Genomic DNA, 16,433 nt, shown 5'->3' with positions numbered 1-16,433 from the left:
CTCTGCAGACTGCCTCTGGCCAGAGTGCTGGCTTCGCAGCTCCAATTGGCCAGGAACAGAGGGGACAGGGCACCACACCCAGGAGGTGTGGGGGTCACACCAGGCCACTACCACTTCCCCACTGGAGGAGAGAATGCAAGTTCACCTTTCTCCTGCTCTTATCAGGCAGCTTCCTAGAGAGGTGAAACATGACATCACATCAGACCCCAGACTCTTCACCATTCTAAAAGCTAAGCTGTATCTTTGCACCTTATCAAAAAGATGCAGTTTACAACTGCCTAACACCACTCACAGTGGTACTGATTCAGCACTGACTCCAGGGGAAATACGTCACCTCCTGAATCACCAGTGAAGCTGTAAATGCCAAGTGTAGGGACAACTACTGAAAGAGTGACAGGTTCTCTTTTTCCCTCTCAATTGCCATTGTATTTCCAAAGGGTTTGGGTTCTGCTACTTCAGAATTCTGCAGAACTTTAGTCAACAGAAAAACCCAAATCAAAACCGCAAAGAAACATAAAATTAAGGTCATCTAGACACAGCTCACTCTTAAAACTGTTAGAGAGATGAGGTGGATGAGGTAATCTCTCTTCAGAAGAGTTCTGCGTAAGCTCAAACGCTTGCCTCTTTCACCAACAGAAGTTGGTCCAATAAAAGATATTACCTCACCCACCCTGTTTCTCTGAAATCCTGGGACCAACACGGCTACAACTCTTAAAACAATTCGCAGTCTAGGGTCTGATACATCAGCTCTACATTTAAAGTGCTTCTGTTCTTGAGTTTTGAGCTACTTTCTGGTATCTAATGCTGTTGTCACTTGTTTTGCAATAACAGTCTGCCAAGTAAGATGGGTCCAGGGCTGTGTTCCCTCTAGCTGCATGGTTGGACGGCCACACAGGAGCGATTCAAGTGCCGCCCAGTTGATTAGCAGTGTGAACACATCCAGCAGCAGGTGTTCAGGTGCCCCTTCCCCAGTTGCTTGTAGCCAGGTTGCTCCGTCCTGCTGCTGCTCTCAGGACCCTCCTGCTGGTTGTGCAAAGCGGGGGGTACTGATGTCAGTGTGTGCCCATCCCTTCACCCCTGTGCCTCATCTCCACACACCAGGGGTAGGGGACAGCCTGGCTCAGGAATTGGAGCTGCAGCATCTGAGGTCTGATCAGTGCGCGAGTGCCTGTCTTAAAGAGACAGTGCATGGTTTCTGAGACGTCCCCAGCAGCCAGCTCTGTCTCTCTGACACATACTCCCTCTCTCCCCCATGCTCATGTACCCCAACTCCACATAGCCGGGGAGGGGAGACGGGGCTCAGGACAGAGCAAGAGAGTTTTCAGTGAGTTCGTCCAGTTTGAGAGTGGAAATACCTGAAATCTCCAGCAGCCAGCGCACGCAGTCTCTGGGTCTCTCTCTCACACAGTCTCTGGGTCTCTCTCTCACACACAGTCTCTGGGTTGGGGTCACACACACACACACACACACACCTCCCAACACATATTGGTATAATTGTTGTTGTTACTTCTTGGTACTTCCTGCAATGCACTTATATTATTTGTACATTTATTCTCTCAACGTGTGTTATTTTACAGTTTTGACTAGTCTATGCATTTCATAATGTTTATTTCTCTTACACTTAAATTTAATTCTTTGAGTAGTGAGTTCTAAAATGCCTAACCTGTCCTGGCTGGAGTAATTATCCCTATGGTAACTTTAAAATATATATATATTTTTATTATATCTAGGTTTTTTTTGTTTCTGCTGGTGGCTCACATCCGTACATACTGCGGTGCACATGACAAAATTTATTCCGCACATGGATGGGAAAAATTAGAGGGAACATTGGTCCAGGGCCCTGCTTCAGGCTACCAAGCAAGACGAATAGTGGAGATACAGTGTGTGAAAGGCTGCTAAGCATCATAAGTGCTTGAAAAAGACCAAGGGAAACACTGCTTAATATTAAATTATGCTTTGGCAAAAATGTCTTTTGAGATAAATTATATGCTACAGGTTCATTTCAACTGCAATGGAAAAAGACTACTCATTAATTATGGAAGCGTAGTAGAACTCAAAGCAACCAACTAGAATTGTTAGTATTGCAGAAAATTTAACCACCTCAAAACTAACAGCATTATGTATGCTGAAGTTATTTCCAGCTAGCATGATATCCAACTCAATTTCTACAAGATAATTTGATATGAACTTATTTTTGATAAAGAAAAAATAAAGCAAAATAATACAGGAAAGATGTTTTTGTGTTTAAGCACAAGGCTGGGAGACCTGTTTCTATTCCCAGCTTCGTCAAAGAAGAGCTTGGTGACCTTGGGCAAGTCACTTGAGGCCCAATCTTTAAAAGCGCGCACTCATTTTATGTAAGTGCACAAGCAAATTCCATGTTGCGTGTCTGTGCATCAAGGCATTTTATGTATAAGTCAGGTATGAGCAGCAATGTCCACATACTTGTGTGTGCATATGTCTGAAGAGGCAGACCTTTGATGCTGAAGACTATTATCTAGGATCTTTGGTCACATTCAGAAAAATTACACTAGTGCAGGACTAAAAGGTTGAAATTTTATAACCACAAAAGCCAGATAATTCAAAGTTAAGGCTCACATGGCAACCTTAACTCTACCCCACTGAGCATATGTATTATGATCAAGGTGTCTTGGTATTATTACACAACTAGGGTTACCACATGTCCTGGTTTAACAAGATTGTTGTCCAGGAGGCTTATGTCTATTTTAGGTATTTATAAGGGGCATATAGGCTTGTCATTTATGTATCAACTTTTTACCACAGTTTCACTAGGGTGGTTCTGGTCTAGTTTTGCCTCTCCCCATCTACATTCTATTGGTGTCAGATCCAGCCATGCTTGTAAGACAAATCCTCCTACTGCATTAACTACAAGTAGTCAAGCTTGGTGTAAGGAGATAACACAGGGTCAGGGAGGGAGCAAACTACTCCCTCCAGATTGCCCTGTTGGAAGGTCTCCCACTGTGATGCAGAGTAAAGTTGTAATCCTGAAGTGTAGCACCAGGGTAGTCCCCTTATCCTGAACAGGATTTGTTTTACCTCTTGTTTGTTTGTTTTTCCAGTGCAACCACCATTGTCGCTGAGCTAAGGAGAAGCCAGATCAGAGTGAGGGCTTTCACTCCACAATAGCGTATTGGGAGGAGTTGCAGTAGAGCTCCTGACCTTTACAGGGGCAATAACCAGTGGAACCACATAGACCTGGCCCCAGAACTCCCTCCTGTGGCACACAGATGATGTTGATCTCTACAGAGTAAAAATCTTACCATCTCCACCACAGCTGAGAGGAGGGGCAACAGCAGTGGTGAACTGGAGCCAGTTCCCACAGGTTCTCAAGAACCGGTTGCTAAAATTAGACCTCCATGGAGAACTGGTTGTTAAAGGGCCAGGGAGTGGGCAAAGAACAACGGTCCACGGGCCGGACCATCCTGTTGCTCCCAGGAATCCCAGCTGGGGAGGCTGAGGCTCCCCCGGCCCTTCCCCCGCTTCCCCCCAGCTGCAGCGTGGCCAGCCGCCAGCATCAGCTGGGCAGCTCAGCTGAGCTCCGGAGTCGTCCTGCTGCTTTGAGCTGCCGGCAAGGTAAGGGGGGGAGGGGACTGCAAGCTCTAGGGCTGCCAAGGGGGCAATTTGCCCCAGGCCCTGCAGGGGCCCCCGGCCCCATGAGTATATCTCCCCCTGCCCTTCCCCCACTACCCCCCTTAAATCAGAACTTTTTATAGGGAACCGGTTGTTAAGATTTTGGCAGTTCATCACTGGGCAACAGTATTAGTCCCTTTCTGAATTGGGGGAAAATGATGCACAATCTCAGCTGATCCATAATCCAGTGCATGGTATCATAAATTCAGCAAGAAAGCATCCAGCAAAGAGAGAGGGAGTGGCCCATTTAAGCCCAGGAACGCCAAGGAAAGTGAAATAATGATTCCTGCTGCTGCCATAACCTATGAGAAAGTCCAGGAGTTCAACATTAGTAGCTGGGCTCCAAACTCTGTAATAGGAGAGGGAAAATAAACAGACTTCCCCATCCAGACAATCCTTTTGGACTGGACCAGATCATTTGGAAGAGCTAATGCTTGAACACCTGGTATTACTAACATATGGAGTATGAAAAACTCCCTTCATTCCTCTGTCACGTTGCAGGTCAGAAATTACTAACTTGGATGATTCACAACTGTGAACTAAAATGAGGTAATGGGATCCAAGATCCCTTTGCTAATAGAAGGAAAGCTATTATAACAGTACCATGTTCCCACCAATCAGGAGCAAGGCTACTGTACTAAATATCAAACTACCTCAAATCCTCCACCAAATAGGCAATGCAATGCTTGAAAACAGAAGTATGTTTTAATTCAGTAAAATGCCTCTATTAAATACAGACAAATGGCTGACACAGCTTTGGGTTTTGTAATAACTCATAAATTTGTGCCTCTCACAAGCCCTTTAAACCAAACAACAACATTTTAATGTGGTTGGGTTTTTTTTATTTTTTTTATGACTTACAGCCAAGCTCATTAATGAATTGAGTCTCTGAAAAATCAACTTACACCAAGAAATTAGCTGATGTTTGTCTTCATTAGACTTGAGAGTCAGGCCAACCTGACCTGCTTGAGAAAGAAAAAAAATGAACAGCATCAATCCCCTGCCACACGGTGTTAGTGCGATTAGCTTACTGAAAACCAATTAAAAACAAGAAGATGAGAAGACTTAATTATTCTTCAAAGTTCAGTGACAGACAATGCAATGACTCCGTTCCCTAGCTGACAAACTGAAGTTATTTTCCTATCCCCCAACCCCCCCCCCCACCAAATAAGGAGTGTTCAGACAAAAATACACAGATCTTTTTAAACAACCTGCTATGAAATTAAGGGACAGACAGGCAGAGAAAAGCTCTTTCCAGAATCTCATTTTGCCTCAGGGAAAAAACAACATATAGTGGACTAATTCAAAGAGACCCTCCACTTCTCTCCCACTGCCTATTCATCAATACTAGTTTGCTGACCGAGCATCCTGGTAACAATATTTAGTGTACAGTAATTCTGCATATATTAAAAAAAATAGATTTAGTTAGGCAGTGAATAAAATAACTACTTTATATCAAAAAATGTTTTTAGCAATCCATTGAGTTATAATAGTTATTCAAGTTTTATTATATTATTTTTAATTTTAAGTACAGTTAAACCCTGTTATCTCGACGGCCTAGGGGTTTGCCAAAAGCCATCGAGATAACCAATGATCGAGATAAATCGGCAAATCGACATAAGGGATGAGAAACTCATAAGCCAAAGAGGGAGTCTGGCGGTTCCACTTGTAAACCGTGTAAATGATGTTGGTGAAGGGTGTTGGCCTACTTGAATTCCAGAAGGTGAGTCCAAACCTACATGGGACAAAAGGCTCATCTCCTCCACAGAACTCAGAAGAAAACTGATTGCATGGAACGAAAAAAAAAAAATGAAAAAGCAAAACTTGAGATGAAGTGTGTTGGGCTGACTTCGCTAAAGAATAAAGCTTGAGGACAAGCTGTAGTTGCACGATCTTCCTCCACTTCACCCCATCCACCTGCCTAAACTCTAGATAGATGCTTCTAAAGGTGAGAAAGACATTCAGACTTAGCCACACTGCTGAGACTTGCCTGCAAGAAGGTATGTTGTGATGGTAGCTTTTAAGATGTGGATATCTATCTATTAGGAACTGAACTGACACAAAACTTATAATGACCTTCAGTCACTCTCTTGAGCTGGATCTGTACCAGTGACAGAGATGAAAGGTGCCATATCCCACTAATGAATTATTTCAATCCCATAGGTTTATAATAATCCATTGACTTACTACCATAATTCATTGATTTCCTATGAACAAAATGCGTTGCTGAGACACAAAAATAGAGGGCCAGAGTCTCAGATGGTTTAAATCTACATAGCTTCATTGATTTCAATTCCCTTCCCTGCCAGCTAAATCCTAATGCCAAGCCTCTAAAGAGAAGTTTCTTGTGTAGTTTCATTATACACAAAATGTGTGCAAAGTGCATTTTCTAACACATTTGGAGGTCTTCAAAGGAAGAAAAAAAGGGCAGTTCACAGAAAGAAGGCAACAACTATCATAGTAGCTAGGAATATGCCTGCTGGCAGAAGAAAACCTGGAAACTTGCAAAACATTGTTGCTATCAAATGTATTTTACATTGTAAGAAAATATTGACATTCCAAACTCCATGATTAGAAAACAAAATTGGTTTCATCCATGTATTGTTGATGCTGCTGAGTTACAGTTGAAGATTTGGTCTTAGCTTCATTATACCTGCCGCACTTGTTTTACAGGAAGAACGAACATGAAACACACACTTTCCAAAAAAAGTAAAAGTGACGCACAGATCATCGTACATTAAGTACATTGCTGGGAATATTTATTTTCCAGTAAGAGAAACAGGAACTTCCTGCTTCAAGGACATTGCCAGAATCTGTGTTGCACAAAAATCCAGACTAGAATTTACATATGACTATCTCAGGAAAAAACAGTAACCACTAGATACAAAGCTTACAATAGTATCTGACAGGCAGTCCTTATTACATTCTGATGATTCATTTGGGATAAGGAGAAACTCCCAGACCAGATTTCTGGTCCCTCCTGAGATGCATGCTGGATTATACCTGTTGAGATTCCCTCCGAGACCTTTTCCACTCAGCTTACCCAGAACACCTCATCCGGTTCTGGGAGAACACTTTATCCAATACTCTGGAATCCAAAAACTTGGTTTGAATCAGGACTTGTCACTGAGGTGTCTTTATTGACATTTCATAAAGCTACATGAGTGACCATGCCCAAATACCGGGAGGTGGGTTAGGGTGCCCCACAATTCCAAAAGCACATAATACATGAGATTACAGATGCAGACTAAACACATATACATTACATAAACAAATCCTAAACTGTCCACAAGATACAAAACATGCTAGTAAACAAAGCTGCAGCTGCAAACTTATCACACATTACTCTTCTTACAATTTCTTTATCTACTAACTACAAGGTCACTTGTGAATTAATATTTTGTCCACTGTTAACCTCTGCTTCCTTACTTCTATTTTCTTTCACTGTTCATGCAAGGCCTACAATGCCCTGGCCCTGATCTAATCCCAAAAGGACTGGTCAACTTTGTGCTCCCATTTCATCCTTATCTGTCTTATCCTGACCCAAATCACTCAATGGAGATTACTTGAGCAATTTCTACCTGAAATAATAATTTACGCTCAAATGGTGCCTTCTATATGAAGATCTGAAAGTACTTTAAAAACATGTGAATTAACTCTGAAACCTCACTGTGAGGTACAGTAGCATTATCATCTCCATTTTACAGATGGGGAATTGAGACTCATTGAAATTAAATAACTTGTCCAAGTTCATAAAGGGATTCTGCTGCACATTGGGAATAGAATCCAGGAGCCCAACTCTTTCTGAACAGGATATTGGTAAAATGCCTATTAAGGTCAGTAGGGGTTACTTAAACCCTGCCTGGATGGGGACAGAGAGGGATAATGGGGCCTACCTGTGCCTTAACCACCAGGTTGAATGCCAACAACAGGGACCCCAACAATAGGCTGAGGCCCTAAAAATGAATGGGACTAACCTGAATATAGGCACATTGCAGTATTGCCAACCCTAAGAGTTCAAAAATAATGAGTCAGCCCCCCAAAATCATGTAGTTGCTTAAAATTTTAAAAAATAGTAAATGTTTGGGTGTTTGTCTTTGCCTTTGGACAGTGGTTCTCAAACTTTTGTATCGGTGACCCCTTTCACACAGCAAGCCTCTGAGTGCAATCTCCCTTATAAATTAAAACCCTCTTTTTACATTTAACACTATTATAAATGCTGGAGGCGAAGCGGAGTTTGGGGGTGGATGTTGCCAGCTCGCAACCCCCCATGTAATAACCTCACAACCCCCAGTTTGAGAACCCTCGCCTTTGAATTTCTGAGCCTGTACGGGTCATGTTTTCCAGCTTTTTGCCACAACCATGAGGGCTAGAATTGTACTTTTGTAAAATGAAAGCTGAAATTCTCATGTAATCACTTGACTCCAGGAGCTGGGGCTTTAACAACAACAAGTATTGTGAGACTCACAATAAAGTCCTAAGAGTTGTCAATAGCACAATGACTCATTGGAACAGCCTACAAGTCATCTCTAATCAACTGCTAAATGCAACTCAATTGGTCAGAGGGGTTAGCTGATGGGTTCAAAGCACTGCCATTCTCCCGGGAGCTGAATGCACTCCTTCTGCACTTGTACTGCTGATCACTGCCTCCCCTATTGGTTGCCTGCATAGGAAAATGGCTTTTCCCTCTGGGGAGAAGATGACAGAATACACGTGACAGATGAGGAGAAACATTGCTTAATGCACTGTTGGAAGGCACTCAGATACAGTGGTGATGTACATGGTATAAAAACCTATATAGAATAGAATGGGGCATTTGGAATCAAAGCTGGATCTCTCGCAGCACAGTGCAGTAACTAAATGGCCAACAGGACAGTTGTGAAAAGACGTTCCTATGTCTCCTGTTTCGATGGTCCAAAATTTGATCTTCAGAGAAGGGATGTCATGGCTTGGATGGCTACAGTACCTGTCTATTAAAAATTATTCGGGTTCAAATTCCTGTCCTTACAGAAGTTTCCTGGAATTTAATAGAGAAGAATAATTTTTTTCTATAAAGTTTTTGAAGGATTCAACGGAATTCTATAGCAGGAATAAGTTTCACTATTAAATTGAATAAATTGGTTGGAATAAAAATTATATAGAAAGGATCTCATTTTCTATTAAAGTCCATATGGTTTTTAGAGTAATTTCTATATAAAGCTATTGTTTTGCTCCATTAAATTATATAGGACTTCTGCATAAAGATATTTATTTTTCTATAAACAATTTTGCTTTGCATCTAATCTTCCCAGAAGTGGGAATAATTAGGCAACCTAACAGGAGTTCAATTTAAATACTATCTGGGTTTTTATTGCAAAAATTACTTGTGTGTCAATGGAAGTTTTCTTTTCTGAAGGCCAAATCCTCAAGTCCCTACTCAGGCATCACTCCCATTGGTTTCAGTAGGAGTTTGAAGGATTATGGACCTTAACATATGGCCCATGGTAAATAAACAAATTGGAATGTTCAGTTTACTGACATAATGTGAGTAATCTAGTTATCTGGCTCCTGGGTAATTTAAATGGCTCAGCTCACTCTAAAACATGTTTTTGCTGAGGAAAAGGATAGGCTTTTACCACTCTCTGAAACCCAAAGAAGTTACTCTAAATAGCTATAACATCTGTTGTTGGGACATTGTCAGTTCAATGGCTGTTACACACTGACATTACTGTTCAGAGCATCATTTTAGCTAGCATGGCAATACTTTATCAAATGCAAAAATGTCACACACTAACCTTCTTCTTCCCAACTCCTGGTATTGGACAACAAGCTAGAAAGGTATTAATAACTTAGGAATGTCTTTAATGGGGTCTTCTGTTCATTAAACCACAACAGTGAGAAAAGAAAGTGGTGCTTAGTTGCATTATTCTTGGAACAAGGCCAGCTGCTCTACTGCAAGCTCCTCTCAAATACTGTTGTGGAGTGAAGGCCCTCACTCTGATCTGGCTGTTAGTTAGCTCAGCAACAGTGGTGGTCACACTGAAGACAAAAACCCCAGGTAGACAAATCCTATTCAGGGTAAGGGGATTACCCTGGTGCTACAGTTTAGGATTAAAAATTTACTGTGCATCACAGAGGGAGACCCTCCAATAAAGGTGCCCATGCCTAACCAAAGACTGCATTAGAAAATTGCCAAGAGACCAAGTTACAATACCAATTGTCACAAAATGGAGAAGATTGTAGCTGCTTCATTGTGAATACAATCAGAAGTGGAACCAACTGAGACTACAGCTCTTAGTATGTAATGCTCCCATTCACAGTATCCTGGCCATATGCACTTCCATGTTGAGATAAAGGTGGGAAGAAATGAGCTCCTGGATTCTATTCCCAGCTCTGCCACAAAGTCCCTATACGAATGCAGCCAAGTTACCGTATATACTCGTTCATAAGCCGAATTTTTTTAGTAAAAAAGGGAAGCACCAGAGAAGGGGGTCGGCTTATGAACGGGTATAGAGAGGAGAGGTGGGACACAGCCCTTCCCCACAACAGAGGAAGCAAGGAGAGGCAGCACAGCCAGCAGAGCCAGAAGGGAAGAGGCAGGGCCAGAGTTTCTCCACTTCTGGCCATGCTGCTCTCCACCCAGCCTCCGAAGCAGCGGCAGCTCCGGGGCTGGCACGCTGAGGCCGCGCCACCCGTCCCGTCCTGCTGGAGCATGCCGAGGTATGTTGGAGGTGGGACTGTACCATGCAGGCTTCAGAGACTCTGGGCAGTGCTGCCTCCCAAAGGGCAGCCCAGGGAGGTGGTGTTTGACCCCAGGGTCATCTAAGTTATAAGGGCTTTTCCAGGGCCTAGAGCAGCCAAGGATCGGAATGGAGCCAAGGTGCTGTATAGCTACATTAAACCCACCAAGTTCTATTCACCTCTTAAAATAATCCAATGATTTTTACAAAAAGTGCTATGGAATCTTTAATGATTACAAAGGGTTAAAAGCTCATTTCTACATCTTATTGGAAAGTCAGCAGCAGAATGACTCTGTGCACTGCTATGACACTCTCTGCCTCAAAGTAGCACCCTGGAACCACCATATTCACCATGGTGATACGAGTATGGTAAGTATATATTGTGAGGTATCGTTTTTAAAGTCTTGATCTGTTGAATATTAATATCCTGTTGGATTGTATATACTATCATTGTATGTGAAGTTATGAAGCATTACTATTTGTGTTACTGAAATAAGTTGTGAGGTTGGGAACACCACAACCATCCTTTCAGTTACAATGGAGTAGGCATCAATAGTCAGACAGTGTTAATGGCTCATCAACACCCATCAAGAAAAGAATCCACTATCCTAGAGACTTCTCAGAGAGTAACTCACATCACAGCAAAGATCTTTCCAGCAAGCTGAAAGGAAATATGAGAGAGACAGTGACATCACCACTTGGCCACCCCCAACACACCACCTGGAGGACAAAGACATTGAACTGCAGAAGAGTGGTCCCAGTCTGTGTATTGAGGATTTGTAATCTGCTTGTTCCACTTGTCGGGGTGAAACTCTGCTTGATTCAAGTCCTGCTTAGTTTGCAGAACTTAGACTGTGAATTTATTTTTGTTTCTTAAGTAGCCAACTCTAATGTCTATGCCTACTACTTATAATCACTTAAAATCTATCTTTCTGTAGTTAATAAACCTGTTTTATATTTTACCTAAAATAGTGTGTTTTGGTTGAAGTGCTTGGGAAATCTCAACTCAGTTTACAAAGGCTAGTGTGAGTCCATTGCACATTGAGGGAGTGGCAAACTACTTAATTAACTTACGCTGGCCAGGCTTTTGACCAGTGCAAGACAATACAATTCTTGGGTGCAAAGCTGGGGGGAACTGGCTGGAGCCTCACTATTGATGGTTCATGAGTGGCTGGAAGATCATTCATGTAACACAGTTGGGTGTGTCCCTGCTCATGGATGTCTGTGTAAGTGCAATGCCTACCAGAGGTTTGTAGCTTGACATCAGCACCACAGTGTGAGAGGCAGCCCAGGCTGGTGGGTTTGAAGGGCTCAGCAGTCACACAGTCCAGGTTGTACACCGGGGACAGCCACACACTGGGGCATTGATTCAGTAATGATTCAGAAATGAGAGTACCACTCAGTGAACCACCAGCAGCACTTGCTGCAGTACTCAGTGAAAGGTTCCATATCTAATAAAATTACTTCCCCCAGTTATGGGTTTTCAGTTACATTACAAGAAAGATTCTTTTCCCCCATCCCTTTAGTACAAGTTTCATATATGCGGGAAGATTGGGAGGGGAAGAAGGGTCCTCTACCTCCCTCGGGGACCCTAGAGCAACCCTCAGTCGCTATGTCTAAACTGGGAAAATGTATGACATTTTAAAATGTGTGAACTAATACATGTTGATTAACACAAAATTTTAAATACCACTTATAACATAAGAGAGATATGGTTTAACGCTTTTAAAAAGTGTGTTAGCTGGTCTTGGTCAACCCTAGGCTCCTCCTACCCCACCTCACTGCCATCTTGGGTTGACCAGGACCATTTAACACCATTTTTTAAGGAGTAACACCCTGTCTACCCTAGCACTAAGTGGTATTTAAAAACATGTTGGTTAAAACATGTTAGCTAGCAACTTTTAAAACTTTCACCTATTTTTTCTGGTCTAACCAGGGCCATTGTAACCACCATCCTTCTGGCAAAATCACCCTCCTTCACTGTAACTCATCATTGCTCCTCTTTAATCAGTCAGAGGGGCTTCTGCTAAGCCATGCAAGATGTAGCAGCACTCATCTTAATTTTGCTCTCCAACCTGCCACCCAGGAAAAGTTGTAACGTTTCGTTATCATCATTATTTGTTTTGTGGCGTGTCTCCCATGGATGAGGGCCATACTATGTTAGGCACGCTACAAATACCAAATCATACTATTTTCCCAGTCCTCACTATTTTTTGGTGCTCTCTAGATTTGAAAAAACCAACAAACCACTTAACTTACCTTGCTGTGGAGTTTTTGAGCATCATAACGGATTTGAGTGAACTCACGGAGACCAAAGGAGCCACCAATAATCAGGAGCTGAAATATTAAAGAAAAAGCACTCTCTAAAAAGACAGCACAGTACAACACACACTGGACTGCAACAAGAGAACACTGACCTGCACCCATTGCAAGTGTCAGGAGGCCTCAGATTCTTCCCAGGGGCAGGAAAAAAAAGACAGGAGGTGCATCACCAGATAAGCAGGGGGCATCAGAGCTTCCATCCTTGATAGTCTGTCTATGGATCTCACCAAGTTTCTAATTTATGCAGAAAGGACTGTAGGGGGACTCAGATTTTCTTAGTGCCCGTTCCCTCCCCATCTTTCACCCTTACAATCTTCATATATAAATTGTTTTTCAAATGGCTCCTTGATTTGTCAGCAGCAGAGGACACTGCTACTGGATTTGTTCTCACTATTTTCAGAGCAATAACAGGGAAGTAACAATGCCCAGTAGGCTTATTCTCATGCCTGGGCACAAAAGGACCCAATTAAGTTTCTGGAACAAACAAGCAAGATTGGAATAATGGTCCTACTGTCCTTTATGATGTCACTGAAGAAATCAAACCCACTGCACCTGTATCTTCATTATTGCCCCATTTATTTTGTTGGAGCTCTCTCCACACCACTGAAGCTTATGAAAAGGAATAATAAAGGAAGAAATAGGCAAGGCAGTCTCATGTCAGCATGAAGAAAATCATGAAATGATTTGTTCTTACGACAGGCAGAGACACGTCACAAAGCCTAAACATCTATTTTAACCTTTAGAGAGCCCTGCCATGCTCAGACAAACCTAAAGATCAAGTACACCATTAAGGGCTGGCTAAGTAATCTAGTTACCACATGGAAGATCAGAGTTCTGACTCTTGCTCTGGCCTGACACGCTCCTTCTGCTGTTCTCTGGCAAGGCCCATTGGCTGACATACAGAATAGGAGAGCAACAGGCTTCAAAGAGAGGCATGTCTGAGGAAGGCAATGGGAGGGGGATGTTCTGAGGACCCCAGAAGAAAAAACTATCCTGTATCTTCTCTCTCTCTCCTCACTGCTAGTTAACTCCTTTTCTGCAGGCTGCTGCAATTCACATGGTAGCAGTTCTCCATACAACGCTAGCTGTCCAAATGAAATGCATCAGGCTCATAACACAGCACAACAAAATGCTGAGTTTCATACTTGTTAAATCATGCTGCACAGACATGGTTAAAATGTGTGCCCTTCCTAACTAGCACATTACCCGACGGATTACTTCAGTGATACAGTATTTGTTCTGTTTGTTTGTTTTTTTTAAATGACTTTTCTTCTCTGTTTATTCCTCCTGAAAGGTGCTGGCCAAATTGATTTTCCACTGGAAGAGGTTGGGCTGCCCCACAACAGAAACAGCAATAGGTATAACCTCCCCTCAGAAGCTGGAAGGTGACAGATTGGTAGCACTGGAAACTGAACCCTTCTAGATAGCCATAGAAATGGGCACCCCATGGCAAGTGGCAATGAGTTCTAGGAGGAGTTAAGTCTGCACAGTCTCATTCTGTCTTGATCTTTGGATGTACATGACAATTAGAGCCAAATGTAGCAGTGGCTTTTGTGATATGGACACCTACCTGATAGGAACTGGACCCAGAACTACAACTCATTTCACAAAGCCAAAGAACCATCAAGTGGTAGCAAATAACTTTCAGTAGCTAACAACCTGGACCATCAAGAACCAAACTGGGCCAGATTTCTGACTCCACCATTCAAGGAAGTAATGATATTGTCATAGATGCTGGATCAACAAAAACACATACTGCAGAAAGCAGGGATTTATATGGGAAAAGCTTCTGCTCACTAATTCATATTTTGGTAATAAGATATAAGAAGAAAAAAACAAAAAAATAAAAAAACCCAACATGTTGATTAAAAGTGGTTTTAAGATTTGCCTAAATATGGCATGGGTGATTAACAAGAAGAATCAATGTATTTGCTGACTAAAGTTCGATTGCATGAAGCACTGAGCATCTCACAGGATCAGGCAATAACTCTAACCAAATGTGGTTTGAGTCACAGCATTTATTCTCATTAAAACAAAAATCTCCTTTGAAACTGGTCTTCTTTCATAGCTAATGACTAGTGTGTTAATTAACAGCCCAATGATTTACCTCACATTCTTAAAGCTCTAATGAACAGACCGCAAGATTGTTTTCAAGAAGTTTATTGCTATCACACACAATAGTTTACCAGCTGGAATCATGCTAACATACAGTATGAAAAATGCAGGGCCGAAGTAGCTGCACTAGAAAAGTATCTGGTACCCAGTTGTCAAACATCAATAATTAGTCTTGTTAGATCCAGTAAGCATTAGTTTGCTCAGCAATGAACACTCATAAAATTATGCTATACAACCTGTCTCTTATTCACATTAACGAAGACTTACAGCTAGCCTGTTCCTCATAAGCCAAGCCCTACTAAATTGAGAATGGTCAATATACTGCGGTTTGTGAAGCCACTCTTTAACCAAAAGGAAATGACAACACACACTCTTACTTGCTGCATCTAAAACACTGTATATAATATGATTTAATAATCACCCTTTTGTCTGTGCCATAACTATGGAAAAACACTCACAATTTCATGAAACAATAGTCATACCACGCTGTATATGTTCTGTCTTGTCTTGTCCTGTACTGTACTGATTTTGACCTGTTAATTGTTTGGCAGAGACCATTTACTATATACTACCCAGTACACTTTCAGCTATATACAGTACATGATAAATAAAAATGCTACATACACAAACAGACATACAAAAGGGGGCTGGTGATTAGATTATCTGTTTTTCTTGAAATTAAATATCTGAACTGTACTACCTAATTTAGATTGTAACACCAAGATGCTGTCTTCCTCCAAATACAGTACAGCACTGAGCACTACAGTATTAAACACATAAAATATAATCATCATCATAGGCCTAACTTGAGGCTCTAAGCAAAATAGATTGGTGGTTTCAGACTTGTACATATTACTTGTTTGTTCAGATCACAAAACCACCACCAGCCTCTGCAGTGGAGAGAGGCGCCATGACTCAGCTGGTGTGACTAATTTACTCTGTTCCTTAGACTACAGCTCCAAACCTTTACCTGCCCTAATTTTACTGACATCACCATTATATTATGAAATCTAAAGAATGTTTAAATTCTGTTTTACTTTTTGCCCTTCACATAGTTTGGGCAGTGAAACCAGACGGGTTGGTTCCATTTTCTGATTTCCAAATCAGAAATAGTCACCTTCCCTAACAGGGACCATTGCGTGTGCCATAATATAAATATTTCCTACTGTCAGGGACTCTAATCCAGACTACTTGGATCCTGTGCAAACCTGGACTGGGACTCTAACCCAGACCTAAGTTGTCAGGGACTCGAACCCCGACAATCTGCACTGGGACTCTAACCCAGGCAACCTTGACCCTACTCAACGGGTAGGTGGATGTTGCTGGATTTCTACGAGCTTCAGCTGGTTCACAGAACTCGCCTTATCGCCAACGCAGAGATCAGATTACCAGGCAAGGCTCCTCTAAACCAGAGGATGCGCGCTGCGTTGCCTCAGAGTCCGATCCCCCGCCGGAGAGTCAGACAAAGTCCCGGCGGAGTCGCCAAAGATGTCAGGGACTCTAACCCCAACAGCGAAGTTCGTTGTCTGACCGCAGAGAGACAGGCAACACCAGCAAGGTCCGATCAAAAGTTCTTTATTGACAAGTGCACGTGTCAGTAAAAGAACAGCTCGTATCCGAAGAGAA

At 42.2% G+C, this 16,433-nt stretch overlaps 1 protein-coding gene across 2 annotated transcripts in view; it reads right to left on the bottom strand.

Annotated features, from left to right (window-relative positions):
* The window catches only part of LOC123368225 (cytochrome c oxidase assembly protein COX16 homolog, mitochondrial), a 70,390-nt gene that overhangs the window by 39,501 nt on the left and 14,456 nt on the right, over nt 1–16,433 (bottom strand). The window contains exons 2-4 of one of the 2 annotated variants that reach the window (XM_045012826.1): nt 12,630–12,707; nt 5,361–5,433; nt 4,557–4,616 (exon numbers count right to left, since the gene is read on the bottom strand). In XM_045012826.1, coding sequence (XP_044868761.1) covers nt 4,557–4,616; nt 5,361–5,433; nt 12,630–12,707 — 211 coding nt within the window. The remainder of the gene's footprint in view (nt 1–4,556; nt 4,617–5,360; nt 5,434–12,629; nt 12,708–16,433) is intronic. The other variant, XM_045012825.1, reaches the window with a different exon arrangement.

Source organism: Mauremys mutica, chromosome 4 (genome assembly GCF_020497125.1).
Source record: "Mauremys mutica isolate MM-2020 ecotype Southern chromosome 4, ASM2049712v1, whole genome shotgun sequence".
NCBI lineage: Eukaryota > Metazoa > Chordata > Testudines > Geoemydidae > Mauremys > Mauremys mutica.
This window is presented reverse-complemented; position numbering and strand designations above follow the sequence as displayed.